Genomic DNA, 17,997 nt, shown 5'->3' with positions numbered 1-17,997 from the left:
ATTTGATAGGTAACCAAATGTGGTGCAACACTACGATATGTGGATAGTTTTGACAAATTACCGATACCTTTGTATGCCCCACACTGCCACAGCTTCCTCTGGCTCGGTGGCAATAGCCAAACCACTGAGCAATATTTTGTGCCAAGTTTGGCCAATTTAATAGATTACGGTATATTGGACATTTATAATCCTCAGACAGAACTAGTCATGTCATTATAGTAGGTGAAACGTTTCAATGTTTTTAGCCAATCTATATTATGAACTTGTAGATTGGGTATTTTCACTGCTTAATTTAACTACAAAATTACAGATGGCATTATTTTACATATCAAATAAAATAAAAGAAACTAGATGCAACAATATACTAGATGCGGTGATGTAAATAGGTTTTCAATGTGATGAGTCCCGGGATGCAGGGATGGTCTTTTAGATGAGTCCCAGGGACATTTTACGAGTCCCACTTTCATATTTTGCCATTTTTACAAATTGCAGCATTCAACTCCCATTTCATTTTATATGGTTATATTCATGTAGAAAACAGAATACATTATTTTTAAACTAAAGATAGCAAAATAAACTATAATAAAAAACGGTACAGTAGTGCATCCCGTGGATGCAGAGGACGTTGTTTTATTGCGTCCCTTAACTATAAACTGCATTTTGGGATGCAAAATGCACCCTATTTTAATCTCTGTAGATGTATGACCTTGGCTTTTCCACTAGTGCCACTCTTACACCAAAATGTGCACTTACAAGGTAACTCAAAATCTAATGGTTGGATTGCCGTGAAACACTTCCCCTCCTGGTATCGCTTCAGCTCGCTTGGGATCTCATGGAAGTGATTAACAAAACAAGTACCAGGTAATACTTTTGCCGGACCATGCCAGTACCATGCGATGGAATGGCAACATTCATCTTGTTTTCAAAATCTACAAGCTCACCCAGTTTAGTCCATGAATTTTTAAGTTGAAAACGTGTGTGCACACTATCACGCTGCCACCAAGCTCACTGAAAAGCTTGGCAAGACTTCTCAATCGTGACATATTTTTTAATGAGTATGGATAATAAGCAATTATGAAAGACTCAGGGAGCTGGATCCAGGGGCGAGACATGTGACTGATTAACATTTAGATTGTGACTGTTAGACTGACCCTATCTAACATTCACAAAGGGAAGAGGAGAAAAAAAGAAAAAGGAACATTTAAAATTGCGGGCAGAATGCCTAGTATCTTTTAAATCTTGTATTCGGTAAGGATAAATTCAAGCTTCAGTAGTATAATAATTCATGACTGCTGATGGAAACTTCTATCATTTCTTTCCTCTTTCCAAATACATTGAAGCCGTGGTTTTTAAACCTTTCTTGCCTGAGCTACACCAATGGGCAAGTAAAACGTACATTTTAAGGCACACCTGTATTTGTAGCTAAAGTTGCCAATCTACAAGCCCACAACGGATGGCTTATAAATACAATAACCTTTCAAATGTCCACTTATGACATGTCTGAAATAGGGACACCAAGTTAAAACTTGAATAAAATAAAAAGTAGTGTGTATAGATTATAGAATTTGCCTCTGTATCTTTTGCAAAATCCCACCCCAAGAGAAATTGTCCAATGCTATTTTAGCAACCGTTGCTAATCTAGCATACGGTGGGACAAGCTTCAATCTCCTGTCATAGCTGCCAATGTTATCAACACACACACACACACGCACGCACGCATGCATGCATGCATGCACGCACGCACGCACGCACGCAACATTAATAGCAAGAATATGAATACCAGGATAACGCAATGGTGACTATGAACCAGCAACAGATTCCATGTACCCAGAAAATGGTTGGCTGGTGCCATATTCCCAAAATGAAATCTGGGCAAGGCTGTTTATGTGTTGTTTTACATATACACAGCTTAACGTTGGAAAAGTTACACGACTGACCTTCCCAGGTGATGGCAATAATACTAATCACCGTAATCATAACAAAGTAAAGGTGCAAATCATATAGTCTTACAATGTGGTAAATGAAAGCTCCTGCCCGGACCGGTGATAAATGAGAATGACGATTATTAAGTTGGATACGGTTTCTCCCTCTAACATTTCCCTGTATTTTTTGTTTATTGAAATAATTCCATGCACGTGCATAGCCTACTTCAGGCTCTGTTGACTAGATTTAGGAGAGATCTTGCTCCTGAAATGATCTATTATTAACACAGATAAGAGTAGATTTGGTTGGGTTTAGCGAATGGTTGATTGGGAGGTTTGAGTGCAAAGTCCTATAATAGTAAATAAAATAATAATTCACAACTATTTGTATAGTTGTATATATTGCAAACTTGTTGTGGTTGTCACACAATTTCCTCAGTCAACTCAACACTGTTTAGGAACATTACAAATTTGCACTGACTACTGACTTTGAGGTCAGACCAAGTGTCTTATCTTCTCACCAGCTCGCGATAGTTTCCTTGTCTGCTTTCCTTTTCAGTCCTCTCGTCCCTTTCCTCCTTTCGGCTTTGCTTGAATGATTCACGGCCGCGGTAGGAGGACCCAACGCTGCTCAAGTTACCGCCTGCGTTCACTCCACCACCAAAAGTACGGGGAGCCTAGAGAAAGGAGACATTAATGAGGTTCTCAAAAACAACACCATGTAGTTAGGTATCTGGACTAGGCATAGATCAATAATGCTAATTGCTTTTCCTGATTCCATTCTCCATAATTCCGGTACTTGCAGTAGTACCAGGTACTATTTAATGTATCAATGTATCACTATCTGATCAAAGTATCAAAATACCTGGTATTTTACACAAAATAAATCTGCATTGTTAACTTCAATTCTAAAAGTTCAAGTAACATTAACTCAAATGAACACTGAGGAAAGTGTGGTTGTTTATGTCTAAAGTGGGATACATCCTCCAACAGAGACGCAATAACTACATCATTACATCATTAACAACAGTGTCTGTCAGAACAAAGTTCAGAAGTTCTTGTACCTCCGACATGTAACTAGATGGAGAAAGTTCAGACAGAACGTTGTGTGGGATTGGTCAGATGTTTAAAGTGGGCGTGATATATTTAGTTTTGTTTCTGCATTCTGCTCAGTGCTCAGGGCTTGATTCTGCGAGCAATCCCGGTGTGCCCTTCTTTTTTAACACATTGGGGTGCGGCCCGTTCGGAAAATCGGTGAATGACACAGAAAGAAAGTCTGCAGTACATTGACAAAGCCAAGGTAGAGAGGTACATCAGTGTACGCTCCTACCCTGACACGCTCAACAAGAAGGTACAGTTGCTCAAGTACTTCCATGGATACTTCCGCAAGCACCTTCTCAAGGCCGGTGCCAACATGGCACGTAGAGACGGTGACGAGCTGGCACGCCTGCCCTACCTCTCCCACTGGTTCAGGGCCAAGAAGGCCATCGTGCTGCAGCTGTCTAACGGCACAGTCCAGATTAACTTCAAGGACCACGCCAAGCTGATCCTATGCCCCCTGATGGGTGCTGTGACATATGTTGATGAGAAGCAAGTCTTCCGCACCTTCAAGCTGTCCTTGATGGAGGAGTTTGGCTGCTGCAGGGTTTTGATTTGATTAAGGCCTGATTAGCTCAGTCGGTAGAGCATGAGACTCTTAATCTGAGGGTCCAGGGTTCAAGTCCCTGTTTGTGCGCCCAATTCTATAACTGCAATTGTTATTGTTGCAACAATAACAATTGCAGAACCAATTATAGCAAAATGAGGGAGGTGGTGGGTCAGTATAGAATATAAATCACTGAAGGAATCAGTAAATAAGTTTAACTGTAATTTATTAAATCAAAAGCAAAATAAAGTGTTCAATAACAAAATGTTCACTTAATCAAAAGCAACATAAAATAAAACTGCCTCAAAAGGGTTTACTGGAAATCCCAAGTGTCCTGGCACTGTCCGAAACTACCCAAGTGTCCTGGTACTGTCCGAAACTACCCAAGTGTCCTGGTACTGTCCTAAACTACCCAAATAGTTTCAGACAGTGCCAGGACACTTGGGTAGTTTGGGACAGTACCAGGACACTTGGGTAGTTTCGGACAGTGCCAGGACACTTGGGTAGTTTCGGACAGTACCAGGACACTTGGGTAGTTTCGGACAGTGCCAGGACACTTGGGTAGTTTAGGACAGTACCAGAACACTTGGGTAGTTTCGGACAGTACCAGGACACTTGGGTAGTTTCGGACAGTACCAGGACACTTGGGTAGTTTCGGACAGTGCCAGGACACTTGGGTAGTGTCCTGGTACTGTCCTAAACTACCCAAATAGTTTCAGACAGTGCCAGGACACTTGGGTAGTTTGGGACAGTACCAGGACACTTGGGTAGTTTGGGACATTACCAGGACACTTGGGTAGTTTGGGACAGTCCCAGGACACTTGGGTAGTTTGGGACAGTACCAGGACACTTGGGTAGTTTGGGACAGTACCAGGACACTTGGGTAGTTTGGGACAGTGCCAGGACACTTGGGTAGTTTCAGACAGTACCAGGACACTTGGGTAGTTTCGGACAGTGCCAGGACACTTGGGTAGTTTAGGACAGTACCAGAACACTTGGGTAGTTTCGGACAGTACCAGGACACTTGGGTAGTTTCGGACAGTACCAGGACACTTGGGTAGTTTCGGACAGTGCCAGGACACTTGGGTAGTGTCCTGGTACTGTCCTAAACTACCCAAATAGTTTCAGACAGTGCCAGGACACTTGGGTAGTTTGGGTAGTTTGGGACAGTACCAGGACACTTGGGTAGTTTGGGACAGTACCAGGACACTTGGGTAGTTTGGGACAGTACCAGGACACTTGGGTAGTTTGGGACAGTACCAGGACACTTGGGTAGTTTCGGACAGTGCCAGAACACTTGGGTAGTTTCGGACAGTGCCAGGACACTTGGGTAGTTTCGGACAGTGCCAGGACACTTGGGTAGTTTCGGACAGTGCCAGGACACTTGGGTAGTTTCAGACAGTACCAGGACACTTGGGTAGTTTCGGACAGTGCCAGGACACTTGGGTAGTTTGGGACAGTGCCAGGACACTTGGGTAGTTTGGGACAGTGCCAGGACACTTGGGTAGTTTGGGACACCTCTGGCCACCCTTAATATCGAAGGGAGATACAGATGGTAAACCCAACGATTCCATCAATGTCTATACACTGCATCAATGTCTATACACTGCTTCAGTGACTCAAGTGACAGTGTGAGCAGCGGTGTTGCTAGGCAGATTCATTGCCCTTATATGGGCAGATTACTGAGTGGGCAGGGTCTGGTGTTCACTGGGACACAGAACAGAGTTCAGAGGCAGGAGAAAAGACTTTTCATTCTCTCTGAATTTTCTTCGGATTGGTAATAAGCCCTTCAAACTGAAGAAAGTTCTTGTTCGTTTGGACTAAGTAGCCCCCCTGAGTATAATTTATAGAAACCTAATCATTTAATAGCATAATTAGGTATATATTGTTAAGGTTAAAATGTAGGCACTGTTGGGCTATTGGTGTCCACAGTAGACAACATTGGCAAATGCAGGTTTGTCCCTTAAAATGTAAATATTCTACAAACGGAAAGCATCATTTTAGATGCGTTTGAGATATAGACACCAAATATTGATAAAATACAGAAAACATCTTGGATGTCACCGAGATATAAAACCTCAGTGGCTCAAATGGAACTAGACAATGGGAACCTTATAAGGAAAAGGAAAGTCAGCATGAACTTTTACTTTCAATTGAGCTTCATTTCACAATAGTCTGAATGGTTATTTGTTTTTTTAATGAGATAACGACTCAGAGAATATAGATATAGATATACACACCTCTTTGGTCTTGGCTACCTCAGCAATGGCTGCTAACCGCTGCTTTTCAAACTCATCGTTGTCGTCGGCCGTCTTGGCGGTGCTGGTGCTCTGCAGCGTCTTCCTCTGGTCCAGCTCCCTGCTGTCCACTTCATCCTTCCTCGCACATTTCTACAGGAAACGGCGAGAGAGGGACGGTCACATCATCCAGCATGTGGATTGAGCACATTTATTTTATGAGTGACACGCTATAGGTTAGAATCCGGTACACTACGTTTTTCACTTGTCATCCCTTCATTTTTCGTCTTTCTTTCCGTGTCCTTCAACCCCATCATTCCTATCACTCTGTATTCTGTTCACTTGAAATGCCACGAGTAAAAGGAAAAAGAAAAACGTGTTCTAGGCAGTAGTGTGCATGCAACGTTTCACACAGATTGGTGCAGTTGTAGGTAAAAATGGTGAAAAGCTGCCTCCTGGTGGCGCTATAACAGGCCGTTCCGGAAAAGTTAGGGCAGAGGTTCATCGTTGGCATCCAGGGAGTGTGTATGCAAAGTTTGGCCTCGACCGGGTTAACGGTGCCGGAGAATAGCTGTTAACGGACGGACGGACACACACACGGACGGAGGGCAAAACATACTCTCTCACCATGCCTTCGGCCTGGTGGAGACAATAAAACATACTCTCTCCCCATGCCTTCGGCCTGGTGGAGACAATAAAACATACTCTCTCCCCATGCCTTCGGCCTGGTGGAGACAATAAAACATACTCTCTCCCCATGCCTTCGGCCTGGTGGAGACAATAAAACATACTCTCTCCCCATGCCTTCGGCCTGGTGGAGACAATAAAACATACTCTCTCCCCATGCCTTGGGCCTGGTGGAGACAATAACACATACTCTCTCCCCATGCCTTGGGCCTGGTGGAGACAATAAAACATACTCTCTCCCCATGCCTTGGGCCTGGTGGAGACAATAAAACATACTCTCTCCCCATGCCGTGGGCCTGGTGGAGACAATAAAACATACTCTCTCCCCATGCCTTGGGCCTGGTGGAGACAATAAAACATACTCTCTCCCCATGCCTTCGGCCTGGTGGAGACAACTAAACATATTCTCTCCCCATGCCTTCGGCCTGGTGGAGACAACTAAACATACTCTCTCCCCATGCCTTGGGCCTGGTGGAGACAATAAAACATACTCTCTCCCCATGCCTTCGACCTGGTGGAGACAACTAAACATACTCTCTCCCCATGCCTTCGGCCTGGTGGAGACAATAAAACATACTCTCTCCCCATGCCTTCGGCCTGGTGGAGACAACTAAACATACTCTCTCCCCATGCCTTCGGCCTGGTGGAGACAATAAAACATACTCTCTCCCCATGCCTTCGGCCTGGTGGAGACAACTAAACATACTCTCTCCCCATGCCTTCGGCCTGGTGGAGACAATAAAACATACTCTCTCCCCATGCCTTCGGCCTGGTGGAGACAACTAAACATACTCTTTCCCCATGCCTTGGGCCTGGTGGAGACAATAAAGAATGGGTGTTATCAACATCTCATCTCACCTGTCCAAATGGCACAAAGGGAGGAGGTCCACCTTCTGCACCAATGTGGAACCTGCTGAGTTTGGCCAGGCTCTGGAGCGCACAGTGAAAACACACGTACATCAGCAACGTGAACACAGAATGAAGATGCACATCAGACTGAACACCAGTGTTTTTTTTTCCATTTTAGTTTTAGTCAGTCTCTTGAATGGCTTTCATTTGGTTTTAGTCACATTTTAGTCACCTGGAATGTTTTAGTGTAGTTTTAGTGGACTAAATGTCATAAGATTCTAGTCGACTAAATATACAGTTGATTCAGTCGACTGAAATGTGTTTTGGCGGGCCTTGATGCCGTCATAATGACCGATTTTACACTTGCTGAAAATAGCCGATCTACAAGCTCACAACGTGTCGCGTTTTATCAAGTGTAAAATGACTTATACTGGATCTCTTGTCCACTAGTCCCTTCCTAACATTTTAGTCTAGTTTTTATTTGTTGACAAAATCGACAGTATATTTAGTCTTAGTCATCATGGCTTAGTTTTCATTTAGTTTTTATGTAGTTTTCGTCAGTGTAAAAAGGTAGTCGGACATTTTTCGTCATAGCTTAGTCGACGAAAACAACACTGCTGAACACACGGCTTCATTTTCATGAACACCACATTTAATAATTAAAAGTTCAAAACAAACAAGCATGGCTGTTGCCAGTTACACTACAGGTGTCAATTAGTCAGCTATTTGTGCACAATATACCGGGTATGTTGTTGTACCCCAATACATAATGTATTACACTTTAGATGAGGTAAACATTATAATGCCTTTTTAATTGTATTATTATTATTTTTACCTAATGTAGAGTGTAATAAAGTCATACATTTTGAATATGTACTTTGTCACTATACATTTATCTGGATTTCAGATAAGCGGCTTAGTGTGCGCCACGGCGCCAACCCCTCGTTTGTTTAACAGGTTTCAGCCGAGTTTACCTCGGTTACCAAATGTCACACCTCGTGCTTGTGATGTGAAATGACTGTTATGTCCTCGTGGTTCTTTGTCAGGAGAACATGATACACGACTTAGGTCGATCCAATGTGCTCAGTAGCACCGCAGTGGCCAAAGGCTCCTTTGTTCACCTTTAAGCTTGCATAATTGACGAATTCTAATGAAAATAAAATGATCCCTCACCCTCTGTAGTTCCCATTTCTCCACCATGTGGTCAACCTCTCCTCCTAGGACGGAGATCTTGGAATCGTCCAGGAGCAGAAGACCATTTTTAACTTCAACCGTACCGAGGAGCTTCAGCTTTGTTCCAGGAGGGGTGTTCAAACTGAAAAACAGGTCATTTATACATTTGCGTGTTAAACAAAAAAAGATGTAATAATAATAATGGTGCATTCATTAACCTGTATCCAAATCGCTTTACATTATATTCACGCAAACATTCTCACACCGATTGCGGAGGAAACCATGTAACCACCTGGTGCAGTTAGGGGTTCTCTGTGGTTTGCCCCTGAAGCATTCGTTTCTACATAACTCCTAGCAGCGCACCCCCCCACGCGCCTCTGCCTCCCACTTCTTCTGCGTGTGTATAGTGTCAACACACACAGAATCACACACACACGCACACACGTGCACACGCGACAGTATTGGTATGGAATGAATATAATATAATAATTAGGCCTGCATCGCTTTGGCTAAAACATTGAATTATGAAAAGGATCGCAATGGGAAAAAGCCAGCCGCTCGCTCCCATTTGTTGAAGAGAGATGGATTTTCCAATTATATTGTTATTATGCTTAATTAACATCACTTTGGCTAAAACGCTGAATCCCGCTGATAAAGTAGGCCATGTACATAACTACAGGCATTCATAACTACAGACATTAGTATAGCCTGTACCGCATAGGATTGTATAATAAAAAACTTTATTACAGGCTCGTGGCCCACAAGGTAAGACAGTACATCACAAATAGAGACTGGGTAAATGTACTCTATACATCACAAATAGAGTACATTTACCCAGCCCCACAGGTTACTACTCTAAGCGAGGCACTCGTGCCAGTGTAGTTATATAGCCTACATTTAACAAATAAGCTTGATTGACATTTGTAAATAGGTCAATACAAAAACTGCTACTAGGATAAAACCAGAAAAAGCACTAAGACTTGTTTACATCAGGTATAAAGTCAAAGTAAAAACGTGACAACCGTGCGCTGCCCGGAGTGACGTAGAAACAAGTGTGTCGCGGTTTGCTCAAGCCTCAAGGTCACTTCGACACTAAAGGCCGCATTCTCACCTCTGCTTCGGTAGACTCGACGCGAATGGGCAGAGAAGTTCCAATTGCTGCACCGTCATCCGCAGCAATTGGAAATGCATCAGGGAACTGTATTAATGTGTTCAATTCATAAACTACACAATGAAATCTATGGTGTTAAAATTATACTTTGAGTAATGGTTAGGACGTCAATTTAGGGTAACGTGGATGCAGTGTGTCATCGGGGACTGGACGTCTCTCTCTCTCTCTGTGTGTGTGTGTGTGTGTGTGTGTGTGTGTGTGTGTGTGTGTGTGTGTGTGTGTGTGTGTGTGTGTGTGTGTGTGTGTGTGTGTGTACGCACGCACTGTTCTTTTGGGCACAGCGCACTGAGCGCAGACAGCAGCAGAGTCGAGTGCCTACTTGCACACAAGTAGGCCATTAATGGTCTACTAGTGCGCAAGTAGAGCGCCCAAGTACTGTCGACCGCTACAAACTTTCAAATCTCAGCCTCTCTGTAAAACATTGACATTAAATACTAAAGTCGGGTTATAACGATACGTTTCAACATTGGTTGGGTAACAGGTAACGTATGTATGTATACATGTATGCAAGTTGTAAGTTGAAAGTACTATACTGTGGTCGGCTGGCTTTTTTACATGCGTATGCTTGGTAGGGATATATACTGATGTTGATGGTGATGTAATTAAGATATGTTTCGATGTCAGGTTATAACTGGCTGTCGATGGTGACATAATTAGGATATGTTTCAGTGTCGGGTGAATTAAAGGTAATTCATACCTGTATGTAATCTGAAAAAGCCAGTTATAACCCGGCATCGATACACATCTTAATTACGTCACCGTCAATACCTACCAAGCATACACGTGCTTTCGTACCAGCACGACCACAATACTTGCGCGCTCTGCTTGCGCAAGTAATTATCCAACGTTTATCCTCATTCGACCACGTCTATCCACGGAAAGTGACATCTTTGCGCTGCATAAAATATGCTCTCTCCGTCTCCAACTGTGTTTACTCATCATGAATGCACCTCACGTTTAATCTCCCTTATTTGATGCGATTGCATTCACACCTGCAGTGAATCGAAGTCAGGTGTGCTTGGAAGCGAAGCCCCTGTTTTAGTAGAATGCGGTTATTTTTCAATCGAAGTCTGATGCGGACATCAGACTTCGATTGAGCCTTCACACCTGCCAAACGAAGCGCACTTTCCGACAATACGCAACATGATAATCGCAGTAAAGCATTCTGGTGTGACTGCAACCTAAGCCAAGACAAGCCGGGGATTGAACGGAGAAACCTTCCATTTCCCAAGGTGCCGCTCTACCTCCAGAGCCACTGCCGCAATCCACCATTTGCATGCACTGCAACACCAACCATAACAAACTTTTATATATCAAAAGGGCCAGTAGTCCCTTCCACATCCTATCCCGTTATGCATACCATTTTCTAAATGACATGGAGCAGTGCCAGTGTATGGCTACTGAGGGTAGAGGGGACATGAATAATCCCAGTCCCTCACACATCCTCACGGTAAATTAAACGCCCTTCTATTTCATCAGGCCCGATAAGGCCTGCGCCGCTCTCATTAGGGAAGCACAGGGACTTAGAGGGATTTCCAGCTACTGATGCCGGATGCCAAAGCAGCAATTAGGGATTTTGTGACGAACGGCTGAGCTGGACAGAGAGCCCCTCAGGATAGTGGACAGTGTGGATATGAGGCACTCTGTACTTTCCATGATCGCGCACACATGCACAATCGTGCAAACACACTACTCACTCACTCTACTCAATCTTGCTACTTAATGCTTAATTCTCCTCTCGCTCTATCGCACTGCACTCTCACACACTGATCAGGCTCCACAAGCTACATCCTGCTTGTAATCCATCTCATCCCTTCACACACACATGCAAAAACATGCACTATCTAGGAACAGTAACCAGTGTTGTTGCTAGAGCCTGTCAGTGTGTGTGTGTCAGTGTGTGTGTGTGTGTGTGTGTGTGTGTGTGTGTGTAAGCACAGCTCATGAAGAGAGGATTTGTTCTGTTCGCTCTCCTCTTCCTAACAGAAAGTCTGGGAAAGCTTTTCTTGCCACTCCACCTGTACACAGTAGCTAGTCACCATGGCAGCAGTCGCCACGGCCACCGTTTCCAGGGCTGGAGATGCCATTAGCACGGGGAATTGTTAGCTGATCAGCTGCCACCGAGTGGAAATTGAAGTTAAAATGGAAAATTGGGGCATGTGGTCTTGTGGTGGGATGAGGGTATTGACTGAAGGGGAGGTGTGGGGGGCATTTGTGCGTCAAGTAGGGTATGTTGTGACTGTGAGGTAAAGTAGAGGGAGAGAAATCTACATACATCCTGTCGTATAAAAGGTCAGAGACCAACAGGGCCCTCATGGTTTGACTTTAATTCATAGGGTTACAACTTACAACTGTAAAAATTCAGAATCAACAATTACAATTTGAAAGTACACAACTTGAATTAACATTATGAATTATAACTACTGCGCTACATATTACATTTAACAAGTGTGCCGTCAGAGAAGCTTTGTTTGTGAAATTAATCATGTTTATAGAGCGCAGTCGCAGTCCCGCCCCCTACCAGGGACCAGGAAATGATTCCCTGTTCATTTTCCTCATAGACATTTCATGACAACAAACACAATTTTTCGGGCCGAACAAATTATTAGAAAGAAGAAGAAAACAGCAGGTTACAAAACGTTGTTGTTTTTCTTCTTTGTAATTATTTGTTTGGCCCAAAATGTTGTTTGTTGTCATGATTTGTCACAACTCGAGTTGGCTTTTTCCGTGGCGTAATCGTCTTTAAATAAATACTTTTTGAAATGTCTATGGGGAAAATTAATGAGGAATTCACTTCCTAGCGTCGTCATGAAAGGGGACGGGACTGCGACACTCTATAGTGGTGCAGCATAGCAGCTATAGTAGTAGTCAATCTAAAAGATAGGAGTATAATCATAGTTGTCACTAGAATATGTTGTGAAACATAACACACCATCCATCCATCTATCCATCCATCTTCAACCGCTTATCCGTAGTCGGGTCGCGGGGGCAACAGCTCCACCAGAGTGCTCCAGACTTCCCTCTCCAGAGCAACATTAGTGACTTCCTCCTGGGGGATTCCGAGACTTTCCAAGGCCAGTGAGTCGATGTGTTTCCTCCAACTGCGCCTTGGTCTGCCCCGAGGTCTCCTCCCAGTGGGACGTGCGTCGAGGACCTCCCTAGGGAGGCGCCCGAGAGGCATCCTAACCAGATGCCCGAACCACCTCAACACCAGACGTTTCGAAAGTCAGATTATACCTAGTGAGTAGTCATTCAAACAAACGCCGACACATTCTTACCTGATCTTAGACAGGTGTTTGACCTCCAGTCCTACACAAGTGGTGTGTCCATCAGTCATTCTTACCTGATCTTGGTCAGGTGTTTGACCTCCAGTCCTACACAGGTGGTGTGTCCATCAGTCATCTGTAGTCGCAGCATTCTGGGAGCTGCCTGAGACTCCTCGTGGTCTTTGGATGCCGAGATGTTCCTCATCTTCTGTAGCTGAAGGACACATGGCCCTTCCAGCTGGCCATATGCAATGTGACAAAACAAACACAAATAATTAGTACAGGTAATTTAATTTCCCCACAAAAGGTGTAATGAATACATACAGTAAATGTCTGGTTATTACAATATACTAATAGTAAAATGAAAATAAATGTAACATGTTTGATTGTCAACTGTTAGTAAATTGTCAACTGTTAGTAAAAACCCAAGACTGAGCAATCAAAAGTACAATGGAAGTAAAGCCCCTGCCTGTTTGTAGCCCTAGAGGATGCTTGCGGCAAAGGTATCCAGATAGGTATAGGGTCGCTCAGAGAAATAATATTACACTGGCAGATGGAGTTATGGAGTTGAGAGTATTGGCTTGCTGAAATGTCTTTTGTTGGCACTGATTGCTAGTGATGTTGTGACAGTCAGGGACAAGCTGAACCTTTCTGTACTGTTTGCTAGCATGTCTGACTAGAATTTTTGATGACAGGTTTGTTTGTTGTTCAGAGTTGGGAATATTTGCTAGCTGGGTTGCTTTGATGCTGCCAATTTGCAAGCAGGGCAATTGTTTGTGAACAATTTTAGTTGGACATATCTGACCAGCTGAGCGACATTGCATCTCACACACATGCCAGGTCAGAGATATAACTTACGTTTTTCTAGCCTAGCCAGTTCCTTTGAAATATTATGTTACTGCGTTCTGATACTGTAGTTATAGCAGTTGTGCTGTGAAAAGTGTGGCTATTTAGGAGTGAGAGCAAGTGCTGGCCTTAGGTTAGTTTTAACCCATTTAGACCTGAGGACGATTCTACAAATGTCTTCTAAATCCTGAAAAACCTCATGTTTCTCAAATTATTTCATGTCAAGGAGCACTAGAATTAACTGTATTTGGCCGCCGACCCCCATCTGAAAATATGTTGTTCCAGAGACCCCCCCAGAAGCAAAGATTTGAGTTAAAAATGTTCGCTCTGAAATAATATACTGTATACCCAAAGAGTTGTGCCGCATTTTCACGATTTTTTCAATAGCTAAAGTATAACATAATGCTTTAAAACACCAAAATGGGTTCCCCACCCAGAATGGGTTAAAGCAGCGTAATAAGTGCTGTATGAGCAGATGTAGAGGTGATGGTTGGTTCCGAGACGCTGGAATGAGCCTTCTGTGTCATGAACCCAGTCAACAGAACATCAGTTAAGAGGAAGGTGCCCATCTGATGAGGACACCATATGACAGATTCACAAAATAACGGCTACCTTGCATTCAGAATTCATAGGTGTGGCGTCATGGAGCTCACATTAAGTTAGGTGAGCTGTGAATGGTGACACCTGTCACATGGTCCAGTAGATTTATGATGGCATAGCCTACAGTACACTACAGTAACGACTGGCGGGTTAGCAGTACATAATTTAACATCTGTATGGGGCTTCCGACAGAATGTTCACTACAATTCTGGTGAAGGTTCTGACATTTCATCAATACATTTATATAAAGAAAAGAAAATGATATAGATACACATTTATATACAGAATCAGATACTCAAATCTTTCTAAAAGGGGAATCATCCCACATTGCATATCTACGGGGGAGACTTGTCTGGGTCTTACATTTAACTTTAGCTTCACCTTGGATTCAACTTGCAATTGGAACTGATTATATCAAGTCAAGATATATGTGAGCTGCTCTAATTGAATCGATTTTTTTGTAAAGGCACTGCTGTACCCGAGGAAAAGAGATAAAAACTGAACTAAACAGAAACATAGTGTATGGGCTGTGAAAGAGAAGCATTAAATTAGCAAATGTGATGGCTCACTTCCTAAAGACTCATACTGGGGGGGGGGGGGGGGTGCACATGTACCACATGACATGTAACAGGGGTGAGCCTGAGGGGAGCAGCACAGAAACCCTCAAATTATCCTCTGCCATCATTTGTGACATTTTCACCCCAACTAGCAGCACACCAGCTCCATGGGTGCCAAATTGATTCTTGAACATTCCTTGCTTAGTGTATCAGGGCCATCTAGTGGCAAACAGGAGAACTACATTGCAGTAGTTCAGAATCTTCAGGACTTCCGAGGGGCTAATAAATCTCCCAAGTTTGAATCTCAAAATGCCTCTACGGTATGAGTCACTGTATTTTCATTAACCCATTTTTGGCGGGAACCCCATTTGGTGTTTTAAGCATTATGCTATACTTTAGCTATTGAAAAATAGCAGATCTACAAGCTTGTAGCGCGGCAATCGTGAAAATGTGGCGCAAATCTTTGAATATATATTCTTTCAGCACAAACGTTTTTAACTCAAATCTGTGCTTCTGGGGGGGGGGGGGGGGTTCCTGGAACAACATATTGTCAGATGGGGGTCGGCGGCCAAATACAGATAATTTTTGGGGTCCTTGACATGAAATATTGAGCACCACTGATATAGAAACATGAGGTATTTCCGTCACCTCACGTCAGGATTTAGAAGACATTTTTTTAATTTCGACGTCAGGTCAAAATGGGTTAAATTCATTTTTGAAAGGGCTTGTGAGAATAATGTAAGAACAGATGAATGGATTATTAAACATTGTCATTATTTTCCCACTAAACCACCTCAGCGCTGCAGAGCAATAACAGAGGCCCAACAGGGACATCACTCACCTTCTCAACCCTTCCACTATTGATCTCTGATGGTAGGAACTTTTTGCCAATGGGCCTAAGATCACTCTGCAAAGGAGATAAAGTAGAATTAAAATAAGCATCAAAACAGGGCAGCCACTCTAGATGAATAATTAACCACTTAAACCCTTTATACTTTGTTGCATGTATACCTTAGGCTTAGTAGATGTCCAAGCTCACAACAGCAACACATTGTGACCTTGCACCTGCTATTCTTACTATATTTGCTCATAAATGATTAATTTTACAAAATGCAATTCTTATGTCTGCTATAATATGCCAAAAATATGGATTTGATTTGATGTATTTAGCACAACATGTAAAAACAATACAAAAAACAGTACACAAAAATATAACAAGAAAAGTGTCAGGAGGAGGCAAGAAGACGAAAGGGCTATTTTGTACGATGCACTAAAAACGGCACACCTGGGGTCACACCTGGGGTCACACCTGCAATGTCCTTTTTCCCCCTCAAGTCATCAAAAATCAAGGTCACAGGCAGCGCAACTAAGCCAGGTCACAATGTTGCCCCAAGTTTATACACAGCATGTGGCGTGGGTGTAGCATCTCATCCAACCACATTATTAAGTAATTAAGTTTATACACAGCATGTGGCGTGGGTGTAGCATCTCATCCAACCACATTCCTGCTTTTATGTGTTCGAGTTTCCTCCTGTGCATTTCACATAATTGGATGCATTCATCATACAAAATTGTCACAAATCAATAGTCTGCACACCACCCGAAAATGAGATGATGCATCTCAAAGGCTTATCCTCAAACCAACATTTGGTTGGCAAAATGCGGAAGTTTACTCATGCTAAATGCACGGGCCCTGCAGCTGCAGTTCTAGCTTTGACCAGTAGGCTTGGGGCTTCAACGTTGGCCAGCCGCTCTGGGGGCTTGAGCTCTATGCACACAGATTACTTCCAGAAGGAATGACGTCATGGTACGCCACGACACTTTCATGGACGCTTTCATGGGAGAAAACCTCGCACCAAAAGTTCCATGAATACAGGGCAGTGAATGCAGCCGGCTGGACCAGCTCATGAACAAACATTATTTATGAACAATTGCGCCCCATTGTCATATAAATCGGTTTAGGAATATAAAAGAAGACATATCACAGGTTGTTTTCTAATCACTTGCTTTTCGATGTGCACAGTACATAATTTAATTTGAGGATCAAAACAGCGGCAGGTCGTTTCTGTCTCGGAGGTATCGTGGGATTTGGCCGCCAGACAGGAAACGGTGGACAGTCTTGCGATACTTGGTACGTTCAGAAACATACTTTGTGCTCTTTAGATACCTCTATAAAATTACACAGTGTACACATCAAAAGTAACACAGCAGACAATAATGTGTTATGTATTATTTTCCAGAAGGGATTACTTTAAGGTCTCAGTCATTCAGAAGTAGTGTTTGTTCATGAGCTGGTCCACTGGCTCTCAGACTCCAATGCATTCCACTAAAATTCCGGCTGCAGTTTGGCTCCCATGGTGTGACGAATCTGCCATCTGGATTCTGGAATCGCATGGTAGCGAGAATGACGTCAGTTTCTACCTTATTTTTCATATAGCTTGCTTCCAGGCCCCTTCCCTACTTGCTTCACAGGTGTTACCGATACTAATTAACACAAACACTGCGGCCGTGTGGCCACAAGTGGTAAACAGCTTGCACGGGGCCGGAGTTTTGGAGATTACTACTCAAGTACTTCCGTTTTCCCCGCTCGCAGACCGCCATTGTAAGAAAAGATATACACTGAAGGAATAAATACCAGCACTCACGTTATCCTTTAGGATTCTTGTTTTATTTCGATTTTCCCCAGGTAACAACAGACCAATGGACGTTTCGGCCGAGTGGCCTTCTTCAACTCTAATCTCTTGATTAGAGTTGAAGAAGGCCACTCGGCCGAAACTTAGCTGTTTTTGTCTGTTTTTTGTTTTATATTGTCTCTCGTTTTGTTTCTTCTGTTTGGTTTGTGGCATTATGTCTTGGATTGTGCAGTCCAGGTAGAGAATGAGGCATTACCCCAAGTGAAGGAGTTTATGTATCGAGGACGGAGAAGGAGATCAGCCGGAGAATCGGAGTGGCAGGGGCAGTATTGCAGTCGCTGTACCGCACTGTTGTGACAAAAAGAGAGTTGAGCCAGAAGGCAAAGCTCTCTGTCTACTGAGCAATCTTCA

The 17,997-nt window shown here is 43.3% G+C and overlaps 1 protein-coding gene across 2 annotated transcripts in view; it reads right to left on the bottom strand.

The window, feature by feature from the left end:
- The window catches only part of tdrd3 (tudor domain containing 3), a 30,915-nt gene that overhangs the window by 10,328 nt on the left and 2,590 nt on the right, over nt 1–17,997 (bottom strand). For both annotated transcript variants that reach the window (XM_079498005.1, XM_079498006.1), the window contains exons 3-8: nt 15,795–15,860; nt 13,028–13,188; nt 8,514–8,655; nt 7,350–7,421; nt 5,808–5,957; nt 2,444–2,599 (exon numbers count right to left, since the gene is read on the bottom strand). In XM_079498005.1, the coding sequence (XP_079354131.1) occupies nt 2,444–2,599; nt 5,808–5,957; nt 7,350–7,421; nt 8,514–8,655; nt 13,028–13,188; nt 15,795–15,860 (747 nt within the window). The remainder of the gene's footprint in view (nt 1–2,443; nt 2,600–5,807; nt 5,958–7,349; nt 7,422–8,513; nt 8,656–13,027; nt 13,189–15,794; nt 15,861–17,997) is intronic.

The sequence above is a fragment of the Electrona antarctica genome (assembly GCF_951216825.1).
Source record: "Electrona antarctica genome assembly, chromosome: 3".
In the NCBI taxonomy this organism is placed as follows: domain Eukaryota; kingdom Metazoa; phylum Chordata; class Actinopteri; order Myctophiformes; family Myctophidae; genus Electrona; species Electrona antarctica.
The sequence above is the reverse complement of the archived record's forward strand: the minus strand, read 5'-3'. Positions and strand labels throughout refer to the sequence as shown.